The sequence below is a fragment of the Eurosta solidaginis genome, chromosome 5 (assembly GCF_040869045.1).
Source record: "Eurosta solidaginis isolate ZX-2024a chromosome 5, ASM4086904v1, whole genome shotgun sequence".
In the NCBI taxonomy this organism is placed as follows: domain Eukaryota; kingdom Metazoa; phylum Arthropoda; class Insecta; order Diptera; family Tephritidae; genus Eurosta; species Eurosta solidaginis.
The window spans coordinates 13,723,229-13,748,139 of NC_090323.1; the positions used below are offsets into that span (position 1 = coordinate 13,723,229).

General features: G+C 36.0%; 2 protein-coding genes across 2 annotated transcripts; one reads left to right on the forward strand and one right to left on the reverse strand.

Moving 5' to 3' along the window:
- The first annotated feature begins 8,662 nt into the window (after nt 1-8,662).
- On the forward strand, nt 8,663-12,363 carry Prp6 (pre-mRNA processing factor 6). The gene is made up of 5 exons (XM_067791358.1): nt 8,663-9,196; nt 9,262-9,579; nt 9,641-10,841; nt 10,917-11,870; nt 12,033-12,363. Exons 1-5 carry the CDS (start codon nt 9,099-9,101, stop codon nt 12,255-12,257), a joined length of 2,796 nt encoding a protein of 931 aa, XP_067647459.1. The 5' UTR covers nt 8,663-9,098; the 3' UTR covers nt 12,258-12,363.
- A 36-nt stretch (nt 12,364-12,399) lies between these two features.
- LOC137254116 (uncharacterized) lies at nt 12,400-13,288 on the reverse strand. Its single transcript, XM_067791853.1, has 2 exons — nt 12,823-13,288; nt 12,400-12,767 (listed from the first exon to the last, which is right to left on the reverse strand). The coding sequence occupies exons 1-2, from the start codon at nt 13,286-13,288 to the stop codon at nt 12,400-12,402; spliced, it is 834 nt and encodes a 277-aa protein (XP_067647954.1).
- Between the last annotated feature and the right edge of the window lie 11,623 nt (nt 13,289-24,911).

A 24,911-nucleotide genomic window follows, 5' to 3' on the forward strand; every position in this document is an offset into this window, starting at 1 on the left:
CATGCAGCAACACAATTTGACACTTTTGATTATAAACGTACTTTTCTTAAACATTTGTTTACTACGCATGTAGCAACATACTTTTTCTACTTTAAAGACAATAACATGTTAAACTAATTAAATTAAGAAATTGAATTTTTCAAATTACTTACATACATAAAATTATTATATTGAAATATAGACATTCAAATTTCGAAAAAAATTCAAATCTACATTAAACATAGTAATTTTAAATATACGACCATCACATGCATATTATCACGCATATATTACTATATTCTTTCTTTTTCGAACATTAATATGGAACTTGAATTTTTTATTTTAAATGCGAACACTGCTTCGTAATAAATACAATCGGAAAAAAAATATTTTTTCAAATTTATACATTTTTTTTTAAAACCTTTTTTTGAAACGCAAATTATACATCAATTCTATATGTATAATACCAAAAATATCAAATCTTTTCGCCAAAATTTTGCGATAGTTATTCAAACCTAATCAATTTTGAAAAATTCTCATTGACTTTAAATATCAACATAGACGGGTTACAGTCAATCAAAGTAATGGTGAAAATTTATTTTATCGGTGAAAGCTTACTTTTCTCTTTTTCCAATTATTTCTTCGGAAATTAAGCATCATAGATGTCTAAACATTTACATATTTTTTTTGCAACAAATACAGTGCCATTCAAATAGTTAACAATTCCTTCAAAGCATCACACGAATACAGTGTATTCCAAATATTTCAACATATCTTACATTTGCGACTCTTTTCAAACTGTGCATTATATACAGTGTCTTTCAAATATCCCAACAGTTTTTTCTCTTTGCATTATTAAACGAATACAGTGCGGTTAAAATATTGCAACATTCACTTGCATTTACAAAATAAGTCTTAAATACAGTGCCTTTCGAATATGCGAATCTTTACCATTTACCAATTAACTCATCGATTTTGAATATTTCGAATATTCTCTGATTTTTTTTAAACAAAAAAAAAAATTTTTTTAAATTACAAACCACAATTACTGAGCGAATGAATAGTTTCAAATTCATTCTTATATAAACAGTGCCTACAGCGTTAATCTTAACATTTTTCCGAATTTTTTTTATGAAACATTTTTTTTCTGCCACGGAGGTAAACATTTTCAATAAATGTAATAAAGTTTTCAGATGTCAGTTGTCAAATGTCAGATTTTGATTCCAATTTCAAAAATTTACGCTCTAATTTCACTAAAGTTACTAAACGAGTTTTAAATAACCGATCTATCTCAGCGAAAAAATCAATAGAATATGAAGATGCTTTAATTAAAAGCTATAACCAAATCATAATACAAGTAAATTCATATTTTGAAAATCGAGATAAGCCTAGTTCAATAATCGAAAGTTTGTCAAAGTGCAGAGAACAACTCACTAAATGTTTTTCTAGAATTAACTGCAATATAAAAATACCCAAAGATCTTTCTGAATTAATACAAGAAAGCGAATCAAGTTCGGATTTTGACACTGAGGAAGAATTATCCGACGCATCGACAACTTCAGCTTACAAAGCTAGTATTATTAAAAAAAGTCACGTATCTTTTCTTGAGGATTTCCCTGGATTTTCCAATTCACTCCACAATAATAATTTAGACACAATTAGCGAAGAACAACCAACAATGGCGACTTCAGAGCAAAAGAAAACTTTTATAACTATGTGTGCATCCATAATTAGAGAAAACTACAGCGGCGATCCGCTTTCACTTGCATCCTTTATAGATAAAATAGTTTTGATAGAAGATTTGATGGAAGAAAATTTGACAAATACTTTCATTTCGTTTATAAAATCCAAGTTAGAAGGGAAAGCGCGTGAGGCAATTCCAAATGAAGTAACAACAATTCAACAAATAAAAGATGCATTAAAAGGTAGAATAAAACCTGACAACTCAAAAGTTGTTGCAGGAAAAATTGCATCGTTAAAAGTTTTTAATAATAATCATACTGAATTCGCTAAACGTGTTGAGGAACTCTCCGATGCTTTAGAACGATCATTAGTTATAGAAGGAATGACTCAGGAAAAAGCGCACGAAATGGCAGTCGAACAAACCGTCAACGTTTGTCGGCTTAACACTCGCTCAGACCTAGTAAAATCAATTTTAGCGTCAACTACGTTTACTGACTCTAAGGATGTAGTTGCGAAGATGATCGTAGAACAAAATAACCAAACAAGTGAAAGGCAGGTACTAGCGTTTAGATCACGTTATAACAGGCAAAATAATAGTTTTCGAGGTAACTTCAGGTCAAATCAATATAATAGGAACAACTTTTCGAGGTACAACAACAATTTTAACAGAAACAACAATAGCAATTATAGGCATAATAACAACAATAATTATGGCTCGCGAAATAATGGTAATTTTCGAAATAATAGCAGGCCCGTAAACAGAAACAACAGCAATAACAACAGTAACAACAACAATCGACGTTCAAATACTACAAATAATGCTAGTGTACGCACTTTAAACGCCAACGGCCCTCAGGAGCGAACACTGGGGGACCAGAATCTGAATTAAATAACGTCTTTCAAAATAAATCAATTTATTGTTTAAACCTGAACTACTCAGATTTTATCGAACTGAATTGCAATGACTCTTTTAAAACATGCACTTTCTTAGTAGATACACAGGCTGACATATCAATTATAAAACTTTCAAGTTTAAAACAAAATGTTTCTATAAATAACAACAATATTATAAATATAACGGGTGTTACGACAGATACAGTTTCAACATTGGGTACCATTAAAACAGAACTTTTTTATTCAAATTTTTCAATTCCACATACTTTAAATGTAGTAGATGACAAATTCAATATACCGTCAGATGGTATTTTAGGCAAAGACTTTTTGAAAAAATACAATTGCATCATAGACTATGCAAACGAGAGCATAACTATTGGCATTGGCAAAAATATTCATAAAATTTCAATTTTACATAATACAACCGATAATACATTGATAATTCCTCCTAGATGCGAAGTTTATCGCTTATTTAAGCTGAAAAAATCTAAACATCCAGTTTTCATAGACGCACAGGAAATTTGTAGTGGTGTGTTCACCGCAAAGTGTATTGTTGACACCAACAATCCGATAATAAAGGTTTTAAACGTCACTGACGAGGTAAAATACGTAAGAAATTGTAACATAGTTACGGATGAAATCACCAACTATAACGTGTATAAAATCAATGATCTTTCAAAAGATTCGAAAAGGTCAGAGGAATTAAAATCAATTTTAGAAAAACAAATGCCAAACTATGCCAAACCAAAACTTCTCGATTTATGTCTAAAATATGATGATATTTTTGCACTAAAGACCGATCGTATGACACTTAACAACTTTTATGAACAGAAATTACGATTGACAGATACAAATCCTGTTTACATAAAAAACTACCGTTTACCATATTGTCAGAGAGAGGAAATTAATAAACAAGTTGATAATTTATTGCAAAACGATCTTATAGAACACAGCTATTCCAACTATAATAGTCCATTGATACTTGTGCCAAAGAAAAACCCAAATGGACAGAAATCCTACAGGATGTGTGTTGACTTTAGAGCCGTAAACAAAAAATTGATAGCAGACAAATTCCCACTTGCACGAATAGACGATATTCTTGATAATCTAGGCAGAGCCAAATATTTTTCTACATTGGATCTGTATTCAGGTTTCCACCAAATCCCATTAAATAAAGATTCTAGAGACATCACTTCATTCAGCACTGATCGCGGTGCTTTTCGATGGAAAGTTTTACCATTTGGTTTAAACGTAGCTCCGAATTCATTCTCAAGAATGATGTCAATTGCCTTTTCAGGAATTTCTCCAAACCAAGCCTTTTTATATGTCGATGATCTTATAGTCATTGGGTGCAGCGAAGCTCACCATCTTAAAAATTTAGAACAAGTCTTTCAAACATGCAAAAAATTTAATTTGCGTCTTAATCCCGAAAAATGCAACTTCATGCGTTCAGAAGTCACTTTCCTAGGACACAAATGTTCGTCAAAAGGTCTACTTCCAGACGATTCCAAAATAATTGCAATAAAGAAATATCCGAAACCTTCCGATAAAGATGCAGTAAGACGATTCGTGGCATTCGCCAATTACTACAGAAGGTTTATACCAAATTTTGCTTCCATAGCAGCACCTTTAAATAAACTTAGCAGGAAAAGAGTGGAATTTAAATGGGATCAATCATGTGATATAGCATTTGAAAAACTTCGAAAATCTTTAATTTCTCCTCAAATTCTCCAATACCCAGACTTCAAAAAGGAATTTATAATTACTGTCGACGCTTCAAAAATTGGTTGTGGTGCCATTTTAAGTCAAAATAAAGATGGCATTGACTTACCAATTTGTTTCGCGTCCAAATCATTTAATAATTCAGAACAAAAGAAATCAATAATTGAGTTAGAGCTTTTAGCTATATTTTTTGCAATAAAACAGTTCAGACCATACATATATGGCACACACTTTACAGTCAAGTCCGATCATCGTCCATTAGTTTACTTGTTCAATATGAAAGATCCCTCTTCAAAACTTTCACGTATCAGACTTGAACTGGCAGAGTACAACTTCACTATTGAATACATAAAAGGTAAAACGAACGTAGGAGCAGATGCACTCTCTCGCATCACAATAGAAGAAATAAAAAATTCAGGAACATCAATCTTAGCAGTACAGACAAGATCACAGACAAAACAAGAACAATTAATGCAACAAGAAATACTCAAAGAAGAAAAAGTAAAAGAAAACATAAAATTACAAGTTTATGATAATTTTTCAAACAAATTTTCAAAGAAAATACCCAGAGTAAAATCACAAATAAATTATGATAAAAGTGGTAAAATTACGAATTTTGAATTAAATGCGCATCTAAAACACAAAAAGATTGAGTTAATTAAGGTTGCGTGTGCTAACAAAATAATACATTTAGATGAATTACTTTTGAAGCTACAAAAAGAAGCTGGCAAGCGCAATATTAATATAATTGAATTGCAAAAAAATGATAATCTTTTTAAATATTTTTCGATATCAGATCTGAAAACCACTGGGAATAAAATTTTAAAACATTTAGAAATCGTCCTAACCGAACCCGTAGAAACTGTGACAGACGAAGACAAAAAACAACAATTAATAACAATCTACCATACCGACCCAATTTTAGGAGGACATTTCGGTAGCAAAAAAGTTTATGCAAAACTCAGAACCAAATATTATTGGAAAGGCATGACGCGCGATATAGCGAAATTTGTTAAAAACTGCGAAAAATGTCTTTTGAATAAGGTTAAGCCAAAAACAAAAGAAAATTTAGTCCTAACCGAAACACCATGTAAGCCATTCGACATTGTTGTCATTGACACTATAGGACCTCTACCTCAATCCGATAATGGTAACAAGTTCGCTGTCACCATTATATGCGATCTCAGCAAATACTTAGTAACGATTGCGATACCTGACAAAAGTGCAAAAACGGTCGCATCAGCTATTTTTGAAAATTTCATACTAATATATGGCATTATGAAGACGATTAAAACTGATTTAGGTACCGAATACAAAAATGAAATTTTTTCAGAGTTAACAAAACTATTAAAAATAGAACATAAATTTTCCACAGCGTACCATCATGAAACTCTTGGCACAGTAGAGCGAAATCACAGAGTTTTCAATGAATATTTAAGATCTTTTCTAAATCCCAATTTTTCCGACTGGGATGTTTACTTGAAATATTTCACTTTTCTTCATAACACAACAACAAACACAGTATTCGATAATAAATTCTCACCATATGAATTAGTATTTGGCAAAACAGCTAATTTACCAAAAGAACTGCAAACCGATAAAATAGACCCGATTTATAACATAGAAAACTATTCGAAAGAAGTTAAATTTCGTTTTCAAAAAACTCACGAATTAGCGAATAAAACAGTTACAGAACACAAATTAAAAAATCAAACCGGATATAACAAAAGTTCACAACCAATATCTGTCAAGGTATTTGACAAGGTATTGCTTGAAAAAGAACCCCGCGATAAGCATAGTAGTATCTATATTGGTCCGTATACCGTAATAGGTATTGACGGCGTAAACGTCACGTTAATTGATGACGAAACGAAAAAGAAAAAAATAGTACATAAAAATAGAATAAGAAAAATTAATTAAATTAAATTTTTAAATTCAAGATTATTTAAAGTTAATCTCTATTGTTAAATTAGAAATAAAATGTTTTTCTTCCAAACCTGAAAAAAAGACAATGAATTCAAATAAATTTAAACAATCATTAAAAATTAAGAACTTAATTCATACAGTAGAATTAAAACACAAAAAAAAAAAATTTTTTTTAATTATAAAAATTAAATTTAAGTCCTACTTTAGAATTAGACTTTAGAATTTCATTTTTAATTTAGATCTAAACATAGATGTAGATTTAAATTTAGTTTAACAGTCTTAAACTTTTATTAAGATAAAATACATCACGTTTGGGACAGAAGAATTTGGCCAATTCTTCTTTTCCAAAGGGGGATGATGTAAGGCAACCCTTATGATAAGTGTTGAGTGACCATAACATCAATCATTAAATATTAACCACGTCAATTTTTTTGACCACACCAATCACTCACCATGAGGGTTACCTTCATAAACGTCACTTCGAATGACGCCAATTAATTTCGCGCATTCAACTCGTCAAGAAGCAAAAGTTTTCAGCAGCTCACATATATATATATATAAATACATATATATTAAATTTTCTAAGTTTGTGAACATTTTTATATTCAACAAATAAAATTTTAAAAAGACTATATTTAAAAAGTAAAGTTCATCAGTTTCTTGTTTTGGTATTAGAAGCAGTGTATGTGCGAGAAGTCTACGCAATTAGTATTGTGTGCCTTACTTAAGTTGCGTTAAAGCGTTTGGGCGATAACCTGCGTCAACTACGACGCAAGAATAAAGATGACCACGATGGTCATCTTACATTGGCTGATAGGAATAAGTACCGAAAACTCTGTCAAAAAATTCGGCGGAGGACGGAAGGTTTCAAAACTGGTGACAATTACTACATGAATGATCATGGCGATCTTGCAACTGACGTACAGAGTGTCCTTAGGTTGTAGAGAGAACACTTATTCTCATTGCCCGGTAGCCAGGCTTACTATATCTCGGGGCCACATTGCATTCTCTGAGAATGAGACTACTAAGCACACGGCCACGTTGGATTCTCAACAGACATTCCTCGGTCCGAAACTAGTTATAGCAGTCCCTTCTTCCCTTGTCTTCCTGGGACGGTTGAGTATCAAGTAAAGTGCTCTCTAACCGGGTAGTAAATAGGCCGCTACAACCAATGTGTTTGACTGAGACAAAGACCCCAAATATACGTAGTAAACTGTGGGCATGATAGTCTATGAGCACAAGGAAAGTTTAGAAACATACACATTTTTGTACTACCATATTTATATTGGATAGCCTTGGATATTCGCAAACAGCCCAATATACTATATTTGATATAGTGGAGACTATCACGGCTCGCAGAAGCTTACTTGGTGTACATTAAAGTTCGTTGTGGTGCCCCTTTTGGCCAGAACGTTGTACCTTACCTGCAAGAGGTAGTTCGCTTCTGTTCAGTGTTTGCCCAGCTGCCTCTAAGCCAACCTGTGTCACCTATCTGCGCGACGGGATATGCCGTGGCAATTTGCTACTTGATCTGCCGGAAGCCTTAGTCGTACAAGCAAAAAGCGAATTCAAACAGGGTCTTTTGACCAACCCCAAGCTCCTCATGGAACTTGGGGGTAGGGAGAAAGGGATGGCCTGAAAGTTTAATGTGGCCATATAAATCGTTCCCGAGATGGTCGGGCAAGCACCTTAATGGTGCTGTGTTACCGGAGCGTACCGGATCTGTATCCGGCAAAGGACCATCACATCGATAACACTCCCCAAAGCCTTCGGGGAGCAACCTTATCGCTACAACAACAACAACGGGATATACTACGTCCGCAATCAGGATGATGCGATTTAAAAAAAGACGTACGCGACAATCGAAATCGAGATCAGACCAGGCATATTTTGGTCACATATCTTTAACTAAGAAAGGTGAGTCGACCTGAAGCTACTGGCGATGGTGCTTTTGCCGCAGCGTAATACTTAAAAAAAAATATAAAGAATTGGGAGAAAAGATAACAATGAAGTCTTTCAAATATAGGAATTCTTATGTTGTTGTTGTGTTAACAGTGCTTCGACCCATTCAATGGATGTGAACATTCACCAATTGTCATCGAAGTCGTCTAACGGCAGTCCAAGGAAACTAGCAGTTTGCACAGATGAAAAGATGGCGCTTCCCAAGGCAGTCGGTTCTATGTACCGGAGCGACTCGCGATTTTTCCCGACCAAGGACTGTCATTTCAGTGTACCACTGTTACAACAACATGAAAAGGTGGTTGGTGTCGTATAAATACACATCGATTGCAGACATGCCTTTCGTATGCCGAGGTTGGTTCTGGACAAGTAAGAGCTTAACTCGCTACAGTATCCAGAAAACAGTTGGACCAGGGTGAATCGTGTCTCGCTTCGTAGTCTACTTTCTTATTCTGCAAGGGTAGGAAAGTGTATATTGATAAGAACTCTTCTAGAGGCTCTTACAGGATATTGTATACGACCAAGTCATGCGTGATGATTTTTGATCCTTAAACAGAATCTGGCGAAGATATCCTCTTGGGATGGGACGCATGCTTGATTGCGTCGACTTCAACTTGAAAAACGCTTCACTGATTAGCAACTTGAATTTGCCGCTCCCCTCAAAGACCTTTCTGAGTTTATTTTACCAAAACTAAAAATGCTATCTAGCAAAAAGAGCCACTGTTAAAGCTCACAGCTAGATGTCGCCCTAGCATAGCTCTGCCGTTAGATGGCATCAAAGGAGGCCCACAGCTGATAGTGACATTTCGCGTTGAGAAAGAAAATAAACGTTTACAAGGAATTGTGCTGAAAAATAATAAAATAAGGCGAATTAAAAGTATTTTAGCAACGTTTCAAGTGAAAGACTTAAAGAACGTATTAAACTAACCAAAAACATGGCGAACATCACAGCAGCGGTCATAGCAAATCGAAACAAAAAGCATTTTCTTGGCGTACCGGCGCCGCTCGGTTATGTCGCCGGCGTTGGTAGAGGGTGAGTTGAAATTTGCATACTTTTATTTATAAAATATACATTAATCACAAATAATTAAACTTTAGCGCCACTGGTTTCACAACACGTTCGGATATTGGTCCAGCGCGCGATGCCAACGATGTGTCTGATGATCGCCATGCGCCGCCTGCAGCTAAACGCAAAAAGAAGGATGAAGAAGAAGAGGAAGATGAAGATTTGAACGATTCCAATTATGATGAATTCAGTGGTTACAGTGGTTCACTCTTTTCCAAAGATCCATATGACAAGGATGATGAAGAAGCAGATCAAATTTATGATTCAATAGATAAACGGATGGATGAGAAACGCAAAGAGTACAGAGATCGACGTTTGCGTGAAGATTTGGAACGTTATCGGCAAGAGAGGTTAGTTGCTGTGTGATTCCTTTGTTTTAAGCCTTCAATTATCTTCTATTTATTTTCATAGACCAAAAATCCAACAGCAGTTCTCAGATTTAAAGCGCTCTCTAGCAAATGTGACCGCAGAGGAGTGGTCCACCATACCAGAGGTGGGAGATAGCCGCAATCGCAAACAGCGTAACCCACGCGCAGAAAAATTTACGCCTCTTCCTGATAGCGTGCTAGCGCGTAATCTGGGTGGTGAAAGCACATCCACTTTAGATCCCTCCTCAGGGTTGGCCTCAATGGTACCTGGTGTAGCCACGCCTGGCATGCTTACGCCCACAGGCGATTTAGATTTACGTAAGATAGGACAAGCACGTAATACTTTGATGAATGTAAAACTTTCGCAAGTATCAGATTCAGTGACAGGCCAGACAGTCGTCGATCCCAAAGGTTATCTCACTGATTTGCAAAGTATGATACCCACTTATGGTGGTGATATTAATGATATCAAAAAAGCGCGCTTACTATTGAAAAGTGTGCGCGAAACTAATCCAAATCATCCACCGGCATGGATTGCTTCTGCACGTTTAGAAGAAGTTACTGGTAAAGTGCAAATGGCGCGCAATTTGATTATGCGCGGTTGTGAAATAAATCCACAATCTGAAGATTTATGGCTAGAGGCTGCGCGCTTGCAACCACCAGACACAGCTAAGGCAGTAATAGCACAAGCAGCACGCCACATACCCACGTCAGTGCGTATATGGATTAAAGCAGCTGATTTGGAGACTGAAACAAAAGCAAAGCGACGCGTTTTTCGCAAGGCATTAGAACATATACCGAATTCGGTGCGTCTTTGGAAGGCGGCAGTTGAGTTGGAAAATCCTGATGATGCGCGCATTCTGCTCTCACGTGCTGTGGAATGTTGTAATACTAGTGTTGAGTTGTGGTTGGCTTTGGCGCGTTTAGAGACATACGAAAATGCGCGTAAAGTTTTGAATAAAGCGCGTGAGAGTATACCAACAGATCGACAGATTTGGACAACTGCAGCAAAATTAGAGGAAGCAAATGGTAATATACCTATGGTAGAAAAAATAATAGATCGTTCATTGGCCTCACTCTCGGCAAATGGTGTCGAAATTAATCGTGAACATTGGTTCCAAGAGGCTATCGAGGCAGAAAAGTCAGGCGCTGTACACTGCTGTCAAGCTATAGTGAAGGCTGTAATAGGTGTAGGCGTTGAAGAGGAGGATCGCAAGCAAACTTGGATTGATGATGCTGAATTTGTAAGTTTAAGCTTAATCTTCATAGTCTGATGCATAACTTCTTATAAACAACAATTTCACTTCCTTTCCCAACAGTGCGCCAAGGAAAATGCATTCGAATGTGCACGCGCCGTCTACGCGTACGCGCTACAAATATTTCCCTCAAAGAAAAGTATTTGGTTGCGCGCTGCTTACTTTGAAAAAAATCATGGCACTCGCGACTCACTCGAAGCGCTACTACAACGCGCCGTTGCACATTGTCCTAAATCTGAAGTACTCTGGTTAATGGGTGCCAAATCGAAATGGCTTGCTGGCGATGTACCTGCTGCGCGTGGCATACTCTCGCTAGCTTTTCAAGCGAATCCCAATTCCGAAGATATTTGGTTAGCTGCTGTGAAATTGGAATCAGAAAATGCAGAATATGAGCGCGCGCGTCGTCTACTAGCCAAAGCTCGCTCATCAGCGCCTACACCGCGCGTCATGATGAAATCGGCGCGTCTCGAATGGGCGCTAGACAATTTGGAAGATGCTTTGCGTTTGCTCGATGAAGCTGTTAAAGTATTTCCCGATTTCGCTAAACTATGGATGATGAAGGGACAAATAGAAGAACAACAAAATCGTTTAGATGCAGCTGCTGAAACATACAATCAAGGCATTAAGAAATGTCCAACTTCAATACCGCTTTGGGTACTCTCCGCTACGCTGGAAGAACGTAAAGGCACGCTGACTAAAGCGCGCTCAATTCTAGAACGTGGGCGTTTACGTAATCCAAAAACACCAATTCTATGGTTAGAAGCTATACGTATTGAGCTGCGCGCGGGTCTTAATGAAATTGCTAGCACAATGATGGCACGCGCTTTGCAGGAATGTCCTAATGCAGGTGAATTGTGGGCGGAGGCGATTGGTATGGAATCAAAGCCACAACGTAAAACGAAATCTGTCGATGCTCTTAAGAAGTGTGAGCACGATCCTCATGTGCTGTTGGCTGTTTCAAAGCTATTTTGGTCTGAGCATAAATTTACAAAATGTCGTGATTGGTTTAATCGTACGGTAAGTTGAGTTTGTGTGAAGAATATCCCAATTTTGGTTTTTTATACCGTTTCTTGTTGTTGTGATCACAAAAACAGCCCTCCTCAATAACAATAGGAATAAATATTTATCTACATTTTTTTTTTATAAAACACACTAATATTTTATTTTTTTTTTTCACAGGTTAAAATTGATCCAGACTTAGGAGATGCATGGGCATATTTTTATAAATTTGAACTTTTACATGGCACGGAGGAGCAACAGAAAGAAGTTTTGGAACGATGTGTAGCCGCTGAACCGAAACACGGAGAGGCTTGGTGTCGCGTGAGCAAACATATCAAGAATTGGTGTTTCAAAACGCCCGAAGGTTTAAATGGCGTCGTTAAACAACTATCAATACCCACATAAATGAAGTAATAATATTTAAAATATTATAAATTTAACATACAGAATTAACATGTAGTGTAAAAAATTTAAAATCAAATAAAAATGTAAAATGCCCTACCTTATTAAATTAGTAGTAAGTAATCTATATGGCAGGTATTTTCGCTCAAAAGCGATTAGCCACCACATTCACCACAGCTTCACGTAATTTTGTTAGCCTTTTAAGTTTTTCGATTAATTTTTCAGCATCGAGCAAATTTTCAGGTAAACGCGCATTTTGTTCAAAGTCACGTTTTGCTGCTTTCAAACGCCTATGTATTTCTCTAGGTTCGAGTAGCACGCGACCAGACAATTCGAAATCATTGGAAAGCACAGCCGACAGCAATGCAGCATTTTCACTAGAGAATTGAAAATTATAGCCAGCACCCTGACGTTCATATGGCACCCGCATAAGTAGTGTATGGGTTGGTGAATTTGCTGGTTTAGTTAAATCGAATTCTTCACTTGCTGGCATTTCAATGTCGCCGGTTGGCTCTTCCATCTTAAAAAATAGACAAAATTTTGCAGTTTTCCCAATTATTAAACACACCTTTACTTACCACATCTCTCAGCTCCTGCGGCTGCTGCACTAATAAAAAATCTTCACCCACTTTTGGTCGCCTTTCAAATCCAATGCGCCGTTCAGCTCCCATGCGCATATAACCGTTTGGCGTGCGGTCGTATTCCGGATGCAGTTTGAGTAACTCGAAAATTTGCTTCTCTTCTGGCGTTAACTCGTAATTATAAATATTCGGCAGAAGTTTGCGTTGGAAATGATCGCGTATTTGTTCGCTTGTATAATCACTGTATTTTTCGCAATTTTTTGCATTTGCTGTATGAAATTCAATCCAAGTTTCTTCGCGTTCTGCAAAAAGCAAACGACTTGATTGAATTATGTAACTGATTAGCGCTTTATCTAGCTCTTCCACATTAGCTATTGCCTCCAATGATGAATTCAGATCAAAATTGTTTAGTTGTTCATGAATTTCTTGCATTTCACCGTCTAATGAATCCATTTTAAGTTTGAAAATTCTTGTCTTTGTTAAAATTGCGCGAATTTCGCGTAGTTTTTTCAGTACAACGAATTGCAACGAATTGTAACCGCCTAAACTGGCTTCATTCAATTACTGCATTTCCTTTTCCTAATTTTTGACAGCGCCAGCGTTGTATTTACCGGTATTGAGCTTCCGCAAATTAACAGGGTGTATCATGTAAATCAAAATTTAACATATCGTTTAGAAAGGGACCATAACGGTATAAAGATCAAAAGGAAACGCTCAGAATATTTTATAATTTTTCTCCTGTAAGCCAAACTTGAAATTTCTTTATATGAAAATATTTATTTACCTTTAACAATTGTTGTTATTTTTTCGGCCTATTTATAAATGATTCAAGGTTCGATTCTTTTTTTTTTTTTGAACTTTAAATCAATGGCAGAGGAACTAAGTCTCCATAAACCAAGTGTATTCCAGGAGTGTTGTATTCAATTCCATGTAATTTTAGGTAATGAAATCCGAATATAAATGATACAACCTCGCAACCAAAAAAATTTAACTTTATCCACATAACACACTAAAAAGGGCTTGGTGGTATCGAATTAAAATAAATGAAACATTTGAAATATAATACAATAGCAAAACTTAAATAAGTGGCTGCTTAAAAAGAAGAATAAAAAAAATTTATAATTAAATGACGAATATTAAAATTTAATATTAGATACTTCATAAAAACGTAAAAGCTGAGTGATATATGTTTGTAATGTCTTTAGGTTTGAAATATAGATGTGAAATCATTATCATTAGTGAACATTTAAAAATTAGCTCTTAAATGAGAAAAATTACTGCAATAAAAAAATGTATTTATTTATTTTGCATTATCAGTGATTTGCAACAGATGGCGCAAAGCTGATTAAATATATTTGGTAAGGAGGAACAGATGTAGAAATTTATCAGTCAAACAAACCACCGCTGTATAGCTAAATGGTTAGCGCAGTGTGCCTAAAGCATACTGATGATGAAGGCTTATCACCCTTCGAAATGGATATATCTGCGCAGCTATAGCAGGTTGTCTGAAAAATTACAAAATACAATTTTTTAATCATAGAAAATAAAATACAATAATTATCATTAGAAAAAAATATTGTTCTGGCCTAGAGCTCGAATCGAACCTTGTATATTTACCCTTTTTATTATTAATTTTTTTTACAAAATTTCCTTGAGCATTAATTGGACACTTGAAGAAATTATCAGAAATCTTTTCACATTTCACTGCATATTGAACGCATCTGAAACGAAATTTTGTAAAGAAAACGCATATTTTCAAATTCGAATAAAACTGTGATCGAGTATCGCGAGCAACGTCCAGTTGACATATAGTTGGCGGCTCAACAAAAGACGCTATCCCCTCTTATTCCAGCTTGTCTTGGTGAAGGGTGCCATGAACAACAACTTCGGTACAGGTTAAGCACCACAAGCGCTAACCTATGGTGACTTTTATCTCCGCTGTAATAAGAGAAAACAATTGTGTCAAGTGTCTTCGCTACAGAAGAAAAAGGTAAATACCCTGATGAGCTGTCAATTTAGTGAGCACATAGCAAGCTTTCCTCATATCACTTTGCTTACTGTCTGCGCTGTGCCCAATCGTAGATGACAGATTAAATTGGTAGTTGGGTTGGATATCTAAATAGAAAACCAACTCCAAGCCGAATTAAGTTACATACAATTTGAAGCCGGTATAGCCACATATCAGCCATAGAGTTAAACAAAATCCTTTGAAAATTCGAATTTATGTTGCAAGTTTTTTTAGTGTACAAAGTTTTGTATCTGTTCACAGAAACACTTGCTCTTGTAACAGATTTCACCATCCCGGTTTCGATAGGGAATCGCCTTGTGGTTAGCCATTCATTGGTTTCTGTACCGTTTCATTATTGATCTTTCCAACAGAGAAAAATCACTGTGATCCATCAAAGCTAAAATAAGAACTTTCTTAGCACTTCGGATGGTTTGGCGTCTCGGCAGATATTGAAGAACTTCTTTCCCAAGAACAACGACACCAACCTTTTTTTGAGCACTTTTAGCGAACACAAGTTTTATTGGGCGCTTACGGCGATCACTATTTCTGTTGATACATTGATGTCTGTGATAAAAAATGTGTTCTCTGAACGGGGAGTTAAGCCAACTGCCGAATGAAACAATTATCCTTAAATTTTAAGGAAAGCACCTCTTCAATAAATTTTCCACTTTACTTTAATATAAGGGGGAAAAACTGAATTCAAAACCAACGCTTTAATGTGTTGAAGAACTATCAGGTAGTCAAACAAACACGATGAACTAGCGAACACAAATGTTGCTCAGTAATTTGACGTAAAGTCCGAATCGTTCAGGATCAAAAATACGTAACGTTGCGTTAAGAAAATTATCACTCAATGATTGATCAACACTTTTGTTAGCTGAAAGTACCTAATGGTACGTTGCAAAGATGTTTTTGTTAGTTGAGTGATAGAATTTTTGTTTTACACTGCCAAACCAAATAATAAAGGCTTTATATATTATTATTCAAAGTTCACTATAATATTAAAAGGAAAACCAAAATTTTTAAAATGTCAGAGCTGCATATACGTTTACGTTTGCGTGTAACAAAAAACGCGTATTCTCGCTTAGATAATGCTTAGGAGACCCATCTAGCGGCAGTGGTTAAATAACTAGCTGCAGTACAGGGTGTACCGTAAATTGGAGACACAACCCTCTGATGGCCATAGTATATAACTTATAGCTGGATCAGTTGCGATGAATTGTGGGCACGCACCATTTTAAAAGGTGATGCATAGAATTAGTGTAGAGGTGAAACATAGACACATATATCAGTTACATCTGAGTATAATGCGTATTGCAATTTACGGCTGAATTCTGTAATTCGGTCTCATCTCAAGTCTCTAAATTTAGACACAATTTTTGTGACTTGAGATGATTTCGGTATTCAGTAAACGAAAGTCGCAAAAACAATTCACCATATCAACGAATTTCACCAAAATGACAGTTTACTCATACATTGAACAAATACTATAGCATTGCATTTTGTCAGCATAACTTTAGGTGTTATTGTGGCTGGGCTCGATAACTATTCACAATTTTTATAGAAAATCCCAAAGGGTGTAGGTTCGAATCTCAGCGGCGCTACATGGAGTTCGATGTTTTTTTTTTAAGTATTTTCAGTTTTTTAATTTTTTCTATGCTTATTTTAATTTGAGGAATAAAAAAAATATATTTAAAGCGTTTTTCGCAAATAATTTTCATACTTGTTCTGAAATTTTCACGTTTGTGATCTGCCCCGGCCCAGCTCACAAATTAGTGATTGCTTTTGTGAGGCTGGAGACACGAGACAGTTTACAGAATGGCAAATTGTCTCAAAAGTGATTTTCACCCCAAATAGTCTCTAATAGTGACTAGAGACGGCTTACTGAATTCAGCTGTTAGTAGTACTAATTTTATACGCAGCACTTTCAAAGGTGTATTTAAAGTTTGACGTTTAGCAGTCCATATAAAGTTTAAGCGTAAACGTCTATAGATGTAACAAAAACACAGCTTTATGTATCTATTCTCACTTACAATCTGTGTGTTTAGTTTCTGCGTACATGTTGCACCCTGCGGTAATGATGCCTTTGCGGAAGTAAATGCAACCCTGGCGCTGTCAAAAGGAAAAGGAAATGCAGGAGTTGATGAAGACATTTTAGGCGGTTACAATTCGTTGAAGTAGAAAGATTCCGGAAATTTCGCGGCATTTTAACAGTTACACGAATTTTCATACTTAAAATCGATCTATTATACTTTGAAATTAAAGAAATTCATAAAAAGCAAACAATTTTGATTTGAATTTATCATTGGAGACAATAGCGGATGTAGAAGTGCTAGATAAAGTGCTAATCAGTTACATAACTCAATCAAGTCGTTTGCTTTTTGCAGAACGCGAAGAAACTTGGATTGAATTTCATACAGCAAATGCACAAAGATTGCCAAAAATACAGTGAATATACAAGCGAACAAATGTGCGATTATTTCCAACCAAAAGGAATATGACCGCACCTCTGTTAAATGCGCATGGGAGTTGAACGAAACATTGCATATTAAAGGCGACTTAAAGTGGGTGAAGAAATTGTATTAGTACAACAGCCGCAGCAACTGAGGGAAGTGGTAAGTAAAGTTGAGTTTATTAAATGGAAAAGTACTAATTTGAACTTAATATTTTAAGAAGATGAGTCTGAACAATTTACGTTAAGCTGTAGTGGATGTGGTGGCCAACAGATTTTGAGAGACAATGCCATTTTATAACGATCACTTGCTACTTGTTTGATAAGGTAGGACATTTTCCATTTTTCATTTAATTTTTTAAATAACTTAAGTACATAATTCTTTAGTAGTTAAATTTGTAGTATTTTAAATACTATTATAACTTTTATGTGGGTTTAGAAAACTGTTTTGCCACACCATTTAATACATCTGGCGTTTCATGTTTGCTCATGTGGTACCAAACCTCACTGTGTTTTGGCACAGCGGCCCCAAAACGTTCCAAAACTTGTCACTGTTCTGCTTTTGAGTACCCCTTTCATTTCACATTGTAGCTTTGATTCCTTGCATATCGCTTACATCCACAATTCAACCGCATTAGGGCATTCCTACAAAGCGCGAGCCATCAATGTGACCCGCGCGCAGCCCAAGCGCATAGCTTGCAGCCATAGCATGGGAGTTTTTGTATTAAAATTATTGGCGCTTTAGTAAGCGTGCCTCTTTGCTCTTTCAGCTTAGCTGATATTATGAATGAAGTTGACAATTTTTTAATGGCTTCTTTGTATTTATGATTTATTGTCTTCGTCTGAACGATTTTGTTATATTTTTATTTGCTTCTTCATAACTGCTTCGTTTTGGGGGAGTCATGAAAGACTTTAACGGCTTCAATAAGAAAGCGCTGAGCATCTACCATATTATCTAGCGCCCATTCGAGGCGCGCCGATTTCATCGTGACGCGCGGTGCTTGCGCGGATGAACGCGCTTTGCTAGTAACCGACGCGCGCGATCATATTGGGCATTTTCTGATTTAAATTTCATAGCAACTAACCAAATATCTACAGAAATGGCAATTGTTTGAAAAGTAGTGACCACGCGCAGCGGTACAATCCATTTTATATGGCGCTCATTAACCAGAATACTTCAGATATAGGTCAATGCGTAAAAGCGCGTTGTAGTAGAGACTCAACTGGTCGCGTGCGTCATGATTTTTTCCTAAAGTAAGCGGGGCGCTACTAAATACTTTTCTTTGAGGGAAATATTTATAAGGCGCGCACGAAGCGGCGCGTGCACCTTTGAATTAATTCTAAATGGGGCGCTGTTGGGATGAGAAAGAATGTGAAATGTTTTGTTCATGAGAATTTTCGTATGCGACTATAGCAAAGAAAGATTAAAATCAAGTTGGATTAACAGCGAATGGTATCATATCACTAATTTTGTTAAATTTGTACTAATCGAATTGACTTTTACCAGAATAAGTCACCGCGGCTTCTTGTGCAGACAGCTGCACAATAATGGTGATGGATCCGGGTCCTTCTATTGAAAAGCTGTGTTCCAAAATAAATTGTTTTTCTTATCTCTACATCTTGCGCGATTTGGCACTAAATATACGCCCACATTTTTCACGGTCACGGAGATGAACAACAATTGGACAACCATGTTGATGGGGTAATGCTACTGACTGCTGAGTATCCAAAGCTTTTGTGTGATGTGTGGCATGGTCTCTCAATTAAACCCTCCTGGCTTCACTTGGGTAAGGTACAAAGTTACTAGCTTCAGACCTACAAACAACTCTATGGAATTATGGAGAGTGTGAAATTTGTTGGAATGGTTTTCTAGCAGAGAAAGTTCCGCTGCAAGATTTATGGTCATTCCCTAGATGCAGTGCTGCACAAGATTGGTATACGCTGATATGACCATAGTGTAATGAATAAAAGCTTAAAGACATAGGTCATGTTATGCGACTTGTTACATCTCCGACCCAGAAAGCATTCCAATCTAAATACGAGTTGAGAAGCGGAATGGCGACCTACACTGACTTCGGGAAATAGTTAGGGTTAAACTGTGCCTCCCTCGTCTTCTTCAACTTCAGTCAATTGTAGCTAATAGAAAGATATATAAAACAAAGCATAAGTCAAAGAGCGAATAAAGTCCAAATAAAAAGATTGGAGTTCAACCATGTTAGCCGAGCTGGCAGTGGCGTTTTACTCCGGTACGCTATTATCTACCAAAGGGGCCCTTGGTTGCTGTTGTTGTTGTTGTTGTAGCAGTGCTTGGTTGCTGGGGTTTACCCTTGGCCGGGTACACACCTCCTTAGCCACCCTGAATACATACCACGGAATTAACTCTGACGCTCTGTCACACAGAACTCCTAGCCTTAGGTCATTTCACAATCCGACCTCACAAAATGTGATTACAGAAGATGCCAACCTTTCAGTTGAACCGTAGGCTGAGAAAGTCCCCATTACATCTATTGTACTTTTATTTGTTGGTTCGTTATATTCAATTGCTTTCTGAATTGTATGCGTGCGTGTCAATGGGGGTTTAGTTGTTGTCGGTAGAGTTACTTGTCTGCTTTGTTGTAGATTCGGAATGTTTCTTTTATGAGATCATTTTCTCAAAATAACTTCCTTGTTAGATATTCAAATGGATTTTTATCAAAGGAAGGGATTAAATAAATCGTTCCCAATTTATTTATTTAGAATTATTAATATGTGGCTGGTATAGGAATTCGAAACTTAAATGCATTCTACAAAAAAAAATAATAATAAAAAAAAACTTTAAATAATCACAAACTACAAAAAAAATTACCTCAACTGGGACTTGAACTCGCGATCAAAATTGTATTGTCTATGTTAAACAGTGGTTTTGTTGTAGTAGGTTAGCCATATACAGAAAGGGATAGATACGAATGCAGGCAGCACTGGGCAGATGTTTATGTTTCATACCCGGAGGCGGCGCTATTGACGTTACGACATCGAGATGACATTAAAGAAAACAGTCTATAAATATTATCGATAATAATAATTAATCATCAGTGCGATAACTTCTAAATTTGCAAGATTAGAAATTTCATTAAAAACAGTGAGACCTCACTGAAATTTATAGGTGGCCACCGCCATGGTGTAGTGGTAACGCGCTCTGCCTATCCCACTGAAGGCCTTGGGCTCAAGTTTGCGACACAACCAAATCAAGAATATATACATATATAAAAAAAAAAACTATTCCAATTGCATACAAGTTTTTCTAAGTGGGATCGCCCCTCTGTAATAGTCTGAAAAGCACTTCGAATATATTTTTACCATGAAAGGTTTCTCAATGTAAATTCATCTGCCTTGCAGCTGCCATTCGAAGTCGAAAAAATTATGTAGTCTCATCAATACGAATAATGAAAATAAAAAACACAGAAAATAGTTAAACACCATTTTGTTTATTTTTGGAACAGGACTTTCCATTTTTTCTCGTTCAAGCTCTGAGTTTGAAAGAAAATTCTTTAATAGAACCATTGTAATTTAATAACGTCCACTGCTTTCGCTCCATCTTTTGTGAGTACGGTACTTCACAGCTTGCTTAGCTTCATTTTCTTTGAATTTATAAGGGAGTTTTGTGAGATTTCCTTGTGTATTTGATGTTAAAAACATAGCTGTAGCAAATGAAAGCTACGGATCGTGAATCGTGATTAATCCGTATACCAGAATGTACGAGCGCATATAGCCTTCTCATAACATGTTAGTTATCATCCGGTCGCAAATATCGTAATCCAGATGAAACACTTTGTATGTAAATGCAACAACAGTGATTTGAGCAAAGATGACTTGATACGAAATATTTGTGTACGCTCTAATTTTTTTCGCTCTTACGAGGGATTTATTTCAAATTTGTGCTGCCAACAATCACAGATAAATTCCTCGCGCCAGCTGAAGGAGGTGCCAGAACAAAAATGTGCCAGCTTAAACGAAAAACGGGCCAAAAATTTCGGTAAACTTTAGTTTGACAATTGTTGAAATGCGTTCAAAAATTATGGGAAAAAATAAAAATACTTGCTTTAATGTAAACATTACTAGTTCGAAGGCGGAGGGTAAATATTATTTCTCATTCAAAAGTTATCACTAAAAACAAGTTTTGTAAATATGAAGTCGCAATGCAACCAGTTCATTTTTATCACAGAACCTGGAACGTCAGAAAAGTAAGATGAACCCTATGCACAAAATGATGTTAACTATTATATCCTAGGTTCGAATTACTCAAATTTTAAAAGAATATTTGATTTTCACTGTGAGTTAAATACCTTACAATATTTGACTAATTAATTTAATCAAAATGTAAATTTTACTTAGATTTCTTTATATTTAACTCTAACTAGTCGTATTATTGTAAAATAAGTTTAAAGAAATGAATATTTTTCGACCATCATTTTATTAAATGATTGAAACTATAAAATCACCGAAATGTATCTAAAAAATCCCATATTCAGATCTACTCTGAGTGGCAAAAATGTGCATTTTGACAGCGCTCTCTCGAAACAAAGAGTCGCAAACCCATTCATTTATGATTTGAGTGAGATAAATGCAAATAGAAATCTGGCTCAATTTGTGAGCCAGATAATTTTGTCTTAAGTTTGGATACGCTATCTTTAATAAACCGACTTTTTCAAAAATAGATATCACTGGCAGCCCATATTTTTATCACAACTCATGCGTAAAAAATGTCAGAAACTCTGCTTCTGAAGTTCCCCGATGATACAGAGCATTCCCGTAAGAATTGAGCACGATACGGAGCTAGAAAACTCACTTAAGGAAAAGGTTCTTTAGGAAAGAGTGTCAACATCGTTGGTCATATTTGTAAATATGTATTTTAAAAGTTTATATCGTTCACTGTTTAAAAATCAAATTTTAGCAACGCGACTCGGAAACTAATCGGTTTGCTGACAGAAATTTCAATCGGTTTAAATTAAAAACTTTGCTTTAATCAAAATTTGGGCGCAATTCTTGTTCTGTGAAACGGTGATATAAAAAAATTTCATACAAAAATTTATTGAATTTTTTCATTCCATCATTTCACAGAACCAGAATTCCTCTCTTGATGTCCAAAATAAAATCACACCCATTTCATAAAACTGTCGAACACATTTTAAATTATTCGATTGAATTACGCTATAAATTAAACGTCAATTTATGTAGGTTCTTTTTATTGAAATGGAATTGCCACAGAATATAAAGCTATGTAAAAAAATTATTGCGTAAATCAAACATATTATTTCACATGCAAATACCTCATTATTCATATAAATTTGTGTGCATACAAAGTTTCTGCAATCACAATCGAATTCATCGATATCGATATGTGCCACACATCTTCTGTATCGTATTTGCTAGTCAGCTGACTACTTTTTGCGCGTTAAAAGCGCCATCTGCGGGTAATATTGAAAAACAACTGCAAATAAAATGCGTAGCCTATGTTGGCATTTTAACTACAGTTATTTCGACTGGAAGGTTGGCATCTTCTGTAATCACGCTTCTGTGAGGTCGGATTGCGGAATGACCTGAAGCCGGGAGTTCTGTGTGGTGGGCCAGTTCATGTTGACGGAACGTCCGCACTAAGCCTGCCATCAATATGGGTGCCATGGAGGAGTCCGAGGTATTCAGGTTGGTTAAGGAGGGGTGTACCGGGCCAGGGGTGAAAACCAGCAGCCAAGAGTCCCCGTGGTAGGCAGTAGTGGGATAGCGTACCGGAGTGAAATGCCACTACCAGCCCAGCCAATATGGTTGGACCGCAATCTTTTTGATAATTTTTTTTTATTAAATTTTTATACTCAGTTGAGCAGAGCTCACAGAGTATATTAAGTTTGATTGGATAACGGTTGGTTGTACATATATAAAGGAATCGAGATAGATATAGACTTTCATATATCAAAATAATCAGGATCGAAAAAAAATTTGATTGAGCCATGTCCGTCCGTCCGTCCGTCCGTTAACACGATAACTTGAGTAAATTTCGAGGTATCTTGATGAAATTTGGTATGTAGGTTCCTGAGCACTCATCTCAGATCGCTATTTAAAATGAACGATATCGGACTATAACTTAAATTTTGGACAATGGGCGTGGCACCGCCCACTTTTAAAAGAAGGTAATTTAAAACTTTTGCAAGCTGTAATTTGGCAGTCGTTGAAGATATCATGATGAAATTTGGCAGGAACGTTACTCCTATTACTATATGTACGCTTAATAAAAATTAGCAAAATCGGAGAAGGACTACGCCCACTTTAAAAAAAAATTTTTTTTTAAGGTAAAATTTTAACAAAAAATTTAATATCGTTACAGTAAATAAGTAAATTATGTCAACATTCAACTTCAGTAATGATATGGTGCAACAAAATACAAAAATAAAAGAAAATTTCAAAATGGGCGTGGCTCCACCCTTTTTCATTTAATTAGTCTAGGATACTTTTAACGCCATAAGTCGAACAAAAATTAACCAATCCTTTTGAAATTTGGTAGGGGCATAGATTTTATGACGTTAACTGTTTTCTGTGAAAATGGGCGAAATCGGTTGATGCCACGCCCAATTTTTATACACAGTCGTCCGTCTGTCCTTCCGCATGGCCGTTAACACGATAAATTGAGCAAAAATCTACATATCTTTAATGAACTTCGTTCACGTGCTTACTTGAACTCACTTTATCTTGGTATGACAAATGAACGAAATCCGACTATGACCACGCCCACTTTTTCGATATCGAAAATTACGAAAAATGAAAAAAATGCCAATAATTCTATACCAAATACGAAAGAAGGGATGGTAAGGTAATTGGATTGTTTTATTGACGCGAAATATAACTTTAGAAAAAACTTTATAAAATGGTTGTGACACCTACCATATTAAGTAGAAGAAAATGAATAAGTTCTGCAGGGCGCAATAAAAAACCCTTAAAATCTTGGCAGGTATTACATATATAAATAAATTAGCGGTATCCAACAGACGATGTTCTGGGTCACCCTGGTCCACATTTTGGTCGATATCTGGAAAACGCCTTCACATATACAACTACCACCACTCCCTTTTAAAACTCTCATTTATACCTTTAATTTGATACCCATATCGTACAAACTCATTCTAGAGTCACCCCTGGTCCACCTTTATGGCGATATCTCGAAAAGGCGTCCACCTATAGAACTAAGCCCCACGCCCTTTTAAAATACTCATTAACACCTTTCATTTGATACCCATATCGTACAAACATATTCTAAAGTCACCCCTGGTCCACCTTTATGACGATATCTCGAAACGGCGTCCACCTATGGAACTAAGGATTACTCCCTTTTAAAATACTCATTAACACCTTTCATTTGATACCCATATCGTACAAACAAAGTCTAGAGTCACCCCTGGTCCACCTTTATTGCGATACCTGGAAAAGGCTTCCGCCCATAGAACTAAGGCCCACTCCTTTTTAAAATACTCATTAACTCCTTTCGTTTGATACCCATATTGCACAAACGAATTCTAGAGTCACCCCTGGCCCACCTTTATGGCGATATCTCGAAACGGCGTCCACCTATGGAACTAAGAATTACTCCCTTT